The 9652-nt window shown below is 39.9% G+C and overlaps 1 protein-coding gene across 2 annotated transcripts in view; it reads right to left on the bottom strand.

Annotated features, from left to right (window-relative positions):
- Positions 1–9652, bottom strand: part of Lmbr1 (limb development membrane protein 1) — a 136435-nt gene that overhangs the window by 106516 nt on the left and 20267 nt on the right. The window contains exons 3-4 of one of the 2 annotated variants that reach the window (XM_005367461.2): positions 8044–8083; positions 1125–1264 (exon numbers count right to left, since the gene is read on the bottom strand). In XM_005367461.2, the coding sequence (XP_005367518.1) occupies positions 1125–1264; positions 8044–8083 (180 nt within the window). The remainder of the gene's footprint in view (positions 1–1124; positions 1265–8043; positions 8084–9652) is intronic. The other variant, XM_026789376.1, reaches the window with a different exon arrangement.

Genomic DNA, 9652 nt, shown 5'->3' on the forward strand with positions numbered 1-9652 from the left:
TTTTAAATTTATTAGATTTTTTTAAAAAATATCAATCCAAGTTCCCACTCCCTCCTCTCCTCTCATTCCCTCCACACACCCTCCCACTCCACCCCCATCTAATCGTCAGAGAGAGTAAGGCACATTGCCTTGTGGAAAGTCAAGGCCCTCACTACTATATCTAGGCTGAGCAAGGTATATGTTCAAAGAGAATAGGATCCCAAAAAGCCAGTACATGCAGCAGGGATAAATCCTGGTGCCACTGCCAGTGGCCCCTCAGTCTGCCCCAGTCATGCAAAGGAAGAGAGAATATTAATTAAGGAAATTCCTCCATAAGATTGGCCTGTAGGCAAGTCTATCGGGAATTTTCTTGATTAGTGATTGACATAGGTGGATCCAGTCCAATGGGCACAGTGACACAACTAGGCAGGTGGCCCTGGAGCGGGCTGAGCATGCTTTGAAAAGCAAGCCAATAAGCAGGATTCCTCCATGGCCTCTACATTAGCTTCTGCCTCCAGGTTCCTGTCCTGACTTCCCTCAGTGATGAACTCTGATGTTGAACTGTACTCTGTAGTGATATTTTGTTGTGTTTTAACAAATAAAGCCTGCCTGAAGATCAGAGTGTTAAGCTAAGCCACTAGAGGCCAGGCAGTGGTGGCACACACCTTTAACCCCAGCGCTAGGGAGATGGAGACAGGAGTGGTATGGCTGGGCGGAGAGAGGAATATAAGTGGAAGGAGACAGGAAACAGTTGCAATCTGAGGATCGCCCCTACAATCAGAGGACAAAGTCTGAGGAGACACTCTGGGGACAGGATCGCCCCTTCAATCTCAGCACTAGTAGAATTAGAAGAACTCTCTAGTGTCTGGCCGCTATGCTTCTCTGATCTTCAGCATTAATCCCTATATCTGACTCTAGGTTTTTATTATTAAGACCAATGAGAACTGGTGCTACAGTGATCTGAAATATATCCTTTCCTCCACAAGTTGCTTTTGGTCATGGTGTTTTATCACAGCAATAGAAACCCTCACAAGACAATAGTTTACTGGAAGAAGTTACAAACTGTGAAGGAAACTAAGAAAAACCTGTAACTTATAGTGTAGTTAAAAGTCACACGAGTCATGTATTAAGTAATATATACGAACCATGGATCAAGGAGCCATTTAGCCACTGAATATAGTAGTTTTGAGGAAAAGCAAGCAGGATTTCATTGCTGATGATTGAGAAGGGTAAAAGCAAAACAGCTCCAGCTGAAACCGCTAGAGTGAAGGTGCTCAGAAACAACCTGCAAGAGAGAAGAGACATCATCACTAGGGGTCTGGAAAGCAGTGAGCATGAGAGCAACACCAGTGTGTTACCTAAGATTCCCACTACAGATATGCAGCTGAAGGACAAATGGCATGCGTAGGGGCTAGAAAGTGCAGCCAGGTGAAATCCATAACGAGATCTATATACTGCAGAGACTACTGCACAAATTTAAGAAACTGTGCATTATTATTATTTGTGTGTATGTGAGAGTGCGCACTATGCAGGGAAGGGGTGATAGGGCATGCATGCAAGGTCAGAGGACAACTATGTGGAGTCTGTTTTCTCCTTCTACCTTTACACAGATTCCAATATTAAACGCAGGTCTCCAGGTTTACAAAGAAAGTACCTTGACACACACCCATCTCACCAGCCCCTGATATATGATTTAAACAAAGTTAAATTAGATTAGTAAATAGCAGAGAGTAGGAAATAACACTAATCAATATTTCAAACACTACTTCAATACTTCCTAAATAATACATATGTAAAAATTAGGATCTAAAATAAATTAATTCAACAAAACAAACTGAAGAAAAATGCTAACAATAAATACAAAGCAGGCTCTCTATTCACACCAAGAAATGCTTACATAATATCAGGAAATGTGTTGTTCCAAAATCCATCATTATTTATAACAACTCAAAGGACAGAGTGAAATCACAATGGGCTTTCACTTCCCAGTTACACATTTCTGAAAAGCTTTAAATTTTTATAACATCTAATTTTGAAAAAAGATTTTTAAAAAATAAATAGCAAGACAAAGGAAGGTAGATTTCTGTGAGTTAAAGCCAGCCTAGACTACATAGAGAGTTCCAGGTCAGCCAGGTCAACATAGTGAGACCCTGTCTCAGAAAAGAAGGAGAGGGGGAGAAGGAAGGAAGAAAGGAGGGGAGAAAGGGAGGTAAGAAAGAAGTGAAGGAGGAATGGGAAGGTGGAAGGAAGGAGGAAACCAGGCAGGCAGCAGACATAGCAGCAGTAATAGCAAAGAAAACTTAATTAGCACTAAAGATAGAACTTGAGTATCCATAACACTGAAGCTAATATTGAAAGAATGTGAAAATAAATGTGAGAATTTTTTTAAATGTCATAGTAATAAGACCCATGTTGGCACATACTTTTAATCCCAGCATTCAGGAGGCAGAGGCAAGCAGATATCTGAGTTTGAGGCCAGCCTGGTCTACAGAGCGAGTTCCAGGACTGCCAGGACTACATGGAAAAACTGTCTTGAAAACAGCAAACAAAGAAAGTCATAATAAATGTTCCACCATGAGTAACCTTGCATTCAGTGCCATCCTGTAGCATACAGCAGAAATGACTGCCTACACAGCTACAAGTACCTTATAAACCCCTGGGTTCAGTAAACAAAAGGCCAACTATATAATGTAACTCAATGGAACACTCCAAACAAAACTCAACTCAGAAGATTAGTGAATTAATCCAAAAAAATGAAGAGCACGTTTCCTGAAAAAGTACTCAGAAAAGTTGCTCATCTGGAGTGAATGGCCAGATCCAGCCCAGTGAGGACACCATCACCCTGATTAGTATCATTCCCGCCAAGATCAAATCCAAATACTCACCACCCCAGGGCCTGCACAGCTCTCCCAGTACTATAGGCCCCTCAGCAGGGCACATTTCAGTTTACACTTATTCCCCAACTGTTTCTAACCCTCAATGGATTGTGTGGTTTCCAGGTCTCTGCCCACAGTGCTGGAGGCCATGGGAGTATACAGAAGGTGACAACTAGTGTTCAACAGGCCAATCTACCAGATGAGTGACTCTGATGGGGAGCCCCACTTGGAAAGGCTGTGGGGTCACTGGCTGAAGATAACTATTTCTGTCTATAATTGTCTCATGTGCCACAAAAAACAGCTATGGGTATTATTCCCACTGCTTGTGTGTTTATCTTGTGAAAATATTCTATCTACTGGGCACACAGATAGTTGTAGATGGTCAGGAGGATAATTTCTGCTCAACTGCATAATTCTGATGAATAGAAATAATACTAGGATATTTTTTATTACTCAGACTGACAAAAGAAAATAATAGTTTTCTCAGTCACTAAGACAGCTAGTTTTACAAATTCAAAACAAACTAGTTTCCCTGGAGATGAATATGTGATTGCCCCTACAGACAAATATACAAGGTCAATTTCCCACGTGTTTATTCTGATTTATGACTTTAGTAGACATAACTTTCTTGGCAATTGACTTTCTGCACAAACTCCCAACCTCAAGGCTCAGTCAACTAACTGTTTTATTGTTTAAGTCCTGAATTTCACTGTCACTTTCTGTCTGGGAACCCTGTTTACTTTACACACTAGCCGGTCAGCATGACCTCCCTAGCCTGAGAAAAACTATGTGATCAGTTTGGCTCTGTTTCTTATTGTTTACTCAAGTAGTATTGTGACCCTGAAGATGTGATTCATAATTGTTCAGAGGTTTTGGAGAAGAGCAGGAGACAGGTAGGGAGAAGAAGGAGGGAAGTGTGATGAAGAAGGGTGATGGAGAGAGATGAACAGACAGACAGAAGTGTTATGTCGCTGTCAGAGAGATTTTCAGAAAGAGATTTTTCAAGATGAAATAAAAGAAAAAGTTACCATTATAAAGTGTGTGTTTCCTTATTTATTCCCTCAGATAGAAAAGTCTAGCCCTTGCCACCTTCATGGATTTTTTTATACCCTGAAGACAGCCTTGGAGTAGGATCCCCAAAAGGTCAAGAGTACCACAGGTCGCTCTCTTTCTCTTGGGTGCCCATACAACACTCCACATGGCAGATGTACCTGAATAGCAAAACAGACCTCAAATGCCACTTGCTTGTCATGTGTCCCTCAATTCCTATCTTCTTGCTCCTCTCAGTAAAATCAGCTCCTCTTTCCTCTTAACCCACCATAACACTGACCACACACTAGGCTAACATAACTTCCAAATCCAATTCTAGAACACATGACCTGCAAAAGGAGTTCACTTATGAGACAAAGAGATAAATCATCAGGTCACAAGTGGCCCAGAAAATCCCGTATATATGTCTCCAATACTATAATGCTGCTTTTCAACAGCTATGGAGCCTCCACTTCACACTTTGTTACTGTGACAAACCTACCCAGAAAGCAGAAAACTACTTTTACTGTTTACAAGTTATTCATAAAAGGTTCGTGTAGAGTTAAAACTGACAAAGAGTCCTTAAAATAAGGTCCTGAATTGGAAAAGTATAGTAGAGACATGGCTGGTGCAATCATAAAACACACCCTTTCAGAAATGTCACCTTCTAAAATGCAGTAGTAAAGAAAGATTCTACATCCAGAATATTACACCTTCTATGATTATGGTAGTAGTAAAACAAAAATATTTTCTTGAATATGTCATTTGTGACTATCTCCTTAAACAAGAGGGTGTGTGAACTTACTTGGATGCTAAATGTTACCAGTGGCTCAGAATGCCATCATCTACAGGCCACAGTAAATTATTTCAACAAGTCTGCCACACACGCTTCCAGGTAGCAAATGAGGCAGGACCTCAAATGTTGAACCTTGTATATTTCAAGCGGATAAGTACTTCCTTCTTGAAATTCTACAACTTTTTCAGCATTCCCTCCTTTTTATCTGCACACTCTATGAAATGCACCAACATGTCACCCTAAGTGTTTCTGGTTTGAATCAGAAATGTCCCCACAGGTTTATGTTTTGTGGCACCATTTAAAAACTGCTATATATCTCCATGAAGTAGGGCCTGGCTGGCAAAAATAGGTCATCGCTGGTTCCAACCTGTATGTTTGCTCTATTCTCTGGTCCACCTGCAGGTAACAAAAAACTGACATACACTGCCAACACTGTGGACTGTGCAACTGCATAAAAATAAACCTTTCCTCCTCAGTAGCTTCTGCCTAGTGTTTTGTCACAGTGATGATAAAAGTAACTGTCTCAGCCTTTATCTGGCTAATTAATAAAGGCATGTTTTGTGAACTTGGGCCCCAAGTGCTCACTCTGGCCAATGGCTCTCAACCAGTGGAACTTCAGAACATATTACCATCAGGATCACTCACAAGCAACCACACACACCACAGACTAACCCAGGAATCTCTTGGCGAAGCTCACTCACTAAATAGATATTAACAAACACTTGATTCTGAGTCAGCACTGTAGCTGACATGTTAAAACAGTAAACAAGACATGTTTTGCCTTCACAGGGCTTCTAGTGAACCATCACTTAATGCTATGAGAGCATCAGACAAAAAAAAAACAATAAAATATTAACTGGGTAACTGCACAGTATATTAAGGTGATGGGCACTACAGAAAATAAGCAAGTAAGGAAAACTGAAGTGGCAATGATAAGACAAGTCAGACTGAACACAGAACCAACATGGCTCCTAACAAGAAGCTGGAGAGAGGAGTCAAAGGCAACTGAGAGGCTGGTGTCTCGTGATGTGCAGAAGACGGGCTCAACAGGGAAATGAGGACATCAGCCTTAGACAGGTGAAAGACTATTGCAAGCTGCTGCTCTCTAATTCTTTTCCCTGCAAGTCACAGATGACTTGGGGTTGCTGTCTCTCTACTGACCCTATCTTCTTGGTCCTAGGTCAAGGTAGTGACTACCAGGATACTTTTCCTTTCAGTCAGTATTTCGTGGAAATCTAAGTTTGAAACTACAAGAGAAACCTGTTTGTTCTTATCAAACATCCAATCTACTGGTTTCTGTCAGGATGGGCAAAGATTGTCCTACTATATGCAGTGACTTCAAATCCAGTACAATAACTATTTATTTTGATGTTTAAATTGTCCCCAAGTGGTGTGAGAACCCTTAAGGACTATTTCCTTAAAATATTCCAATAATTCTTACTTTTCTTACTTACTTTCTTTCTTTTTATTTTTTTATTTTATTTTTTTTATTTTTATTTATTTTTTTTGGAGCCTGTCCTGGCACTTGCTCTGTAGAGATCAGTTTACCTCTGCCTCCCAAGTGCTGGGATTAAAGGCATGTGCCATCACTGCCCAGCTAATTCTTACATTGTTATACTCTGTACAAACATAAAATTAGCCTTGGCCTTTCCCTATCCAGTCCTTTTATAATCCTCCTTCAAGGAATTCTGGCTCTACTGAGTAGGAAATTCTACTTAAACATGGCCTGGGCATTATTTGGAATTCCAGCTACTGGGAGACATCCTCAGGAGGCAAAGCAGAGACATACAATGTGCACTCTGCATGTACAAAAACATGGCCACACTCACTTCTTTACTACAGTTCTACATCTTGTAGGTGTTGAAAACCATGTGTTCACAATGGCACAACCCCAACTCCAAACCAACAACTCGGTGGTCATTTTTGTTTTCTCCTTTTTCCCTTAATTTTTGGTTCCTACTGACTTTAATTAAGCCTCCCCACCATTACAAGGAACCAATTTTCTACCATACTGATCCCAATTCTATACAGACACATACCTTCCTGTCTGGGTAGCTCCCCATTCTGGACTGAATGGTCCTGACACTCAAAACATCCTCCTTCCCCAAGTCAGCTCAAACACCCTTGGCAGGCTCCTCCCTTTGGCATGGACACCCTCTTTATCTGTGGTGACACTGACACTCTCATGGAGATCTTGCCACCCTTTGGGTTCCCTGAAACTGGAGTTAGGGATGGTTGTGAGGCCACCATGTGGGTGGCAGGACCCAAACCCATGTCAGTTCTCTTAACCACTAAGTCATCTCTTCAGGCCCAGATTTCACATTACATAGGCAAAATCAAATAAAAAGAACTTAATTGTTTCCCATTCAATTTGATACTTCAAAAATTAAAGTACATTTCTATAATATCTCCTCCATATACATAAGGAACCTACAAAGCAATCAGACCCCTCTCTGCTCTCTGCAGGCAAGTATGTCACTCTGAGCAAAAAGTCTACCTGCTCAGGACACAAATGGCTGATAGTTTGACAGTTTTCCCTTTTTCTCAGAGTCTTGCTGTGTGGCCCAGGCTGTCCTCAGACTCTCAATCCTCCTGCCTCCACCTCTAGAATGCTAAGCCTACAATACAAGCCTGTGCCCACTATACCAAACTAGGTTTTTTCTAAACAACCTTTCTACCTTTAAACTCTTTTCCTTATTAAAAAAAAAAAAAAAACTCCGGAAGATGAAATCTGTGCCATTTCTTTAAATAAGCACTTAGAATATGATCTCATGTAGCCTAGGCTGCCCTTACTTACTATGTAGCTGAGGCTAGCCTTGAACTCCTGATCATCCCACCTCCCCCTTACCATTATTAGAATTACAGGCATATACCACACTCAGCTGGAATAAACACATTTTAGTAAGAAACGATCAGTTCTAAAGTAACCATGTGTATTTGCTTACAGGTGCTTTTTAAGAATATTATTAATAAGGATTAGTACTTTAAGCAATTATTTCCTTTAGACTCTAACTTCAAAACTATGAACAGAACAATTAAATTTTGGAATACTATGGTGGTTTGAAAGAAAGTGGCCCCCAAAGGGAGTGTCACTGTTAGGAGGTGTGGGCTTGCTGGAAAAAGTCTGTCAGTGCGAGGGCGGGCTTTGAGGTCGACCTCCTGCTGCCTCTGAGTCAAGATGTAGGATTCTCAGCTCCAGTACCACATCTGCCTGATGCCATCATGATCCCCATCCTGATGATAATGTATTGAACCTCTGAAACTGTAAGCGAGCCACCTCACTTAAATGTTTTTATTTATAAGAGTTACTGTGGTCATGGTGTCTCTTCACAGCAATAGCAAACCTAACACACAAATACATACGATATCCTGTTGACTACAGCATCCTCATCTTCTTGTTCATCTGCAAAAAAAAAAAAAATGTTTATTTAGTGTTACTATTTTATCTCCAAAGTATTTTATGAATTTATCTTTAAAAAATACCAAAAATAGAAAGCTTAAAAAAATTCAACTACTAAATGAAAAAGTCTTTCAAAGAGCATTTTGTAAACTTCAACAAAGACCCAAATATAAATTTCGTTATAACATGTTAAGTGGGCATAACTAAAAAGTGAGTTGTGACCCTTTTTTGAAAAATGTTGATTAACTGACACAAATGTTGACTAACTGTTTGTGAATTAAAATCTTACAAACACACAGTCTCAAAAAATAAAACTTAGAACCACAGGATGATTGTGAAACACATGTACACAATGTCAAGATAAACAGCCAATAGACATCTCTATTATAAAATGTCATATTCTTAGAACTCACACTTTTCTTAAATTCAAATTTTCATTAGTAAATGAAATGTTAATACTTTCTTAAACTATTCTAAACTACCTTGGATAGCATCACCTCAACAATTTGAAAGCACTGTCCAAGTTACAGACAGAAAAAAAATATCATTTTCTGTATTTCTTTAAATACCAGGCAGACTTCATTAGGATACCTTCCGTTCCCCTCTTCCTCTCTCAGGCCCCTCAGTCACCATCTCTTTTGTCCTTGATCATAAACTTACTAGCCAAAAAGACTGCCTAAGAACACAAATATTGCAAAACCCTCCCAGTCCTTCTAGCTCCTCATCTGTCTCGTGTTCTGAAAGGCTCTCCTTGGATCTCTGAACCTCTGGGAGCTCACTTGCCTCAGTGTCAGTTGTGAGTTTTGGCCATTCTTTGTAGTGTCCTTCATGAATTACAGACTTCCCAAAATAACCACAGTCAAAGGCACCACAAAATCACACCCACGATTAATTTTTATCCTGACACTCCTACACCTAACTCATCACCAAGTCTAGAGAAAAGGTTAACTACCTCCTTATACATGCCCATTCTATTCCATCAAGGTCTACAGTCTTTCTCGATCCCCAAAACTACTGTGTTAAGATCTTCTAAGTCTAAAGTTTTCCTGTGCATCACCCTTAATTTCCCCTTAAACAATGCATTTATGTTTTTCACTCAAACCCTCTCCTTTCTCCTATGTGTGTAATCTTTGAAGCCATGTGACCAAGTATCTTTAAAACAACTGAGGCACTATCTTGAATCTGCAGACATTCAAATTTTTGGCAGATTACATGATCCAAAGAACATTTCCAAACAGTCACAGAGCCAGGAGATGACTCTAAAACAGCATACTGCAACATACTGCTGTTTGATGAGTTTTAAACTGGTAATATTTTAATCAAAGAATCTTTACTACATGAAACCTTTAAGCATCATACATCTTCAACCATCAGCCCAGCACCACAGGTAGAAAATATTATGATTTTTTAAAAAAAGCTGAGAATTAGCAAAAGGCAATAAGGCATATGCTAGAAAACATATAAAACTCTGACCAAAAATGTGTGAATTGATCAGTCTATTAAAAAATGAGGACTACTGAGAACTCAAGAACAATGGCAATGGGTTTTTGATCCTACTGCACGTACTGGCTT

The sequence above is a fragment of the Microtus ochrogaster genome, unplaced genomic scaffold (genome assembly GCF_000317375.1).
Source record: "Microtus ochrogaster isolate Prairie Vole_2 unplaced genomic scaffold, MicOch1.0 UNK18, whole genome shotgun sequence".
Classification (NCBI taxonomy): Eukaryota; Metazoa; Chordata; class Mammalia; order Rodentia; family Cricetidae; genus Microtus; species Microtus ochrogaster.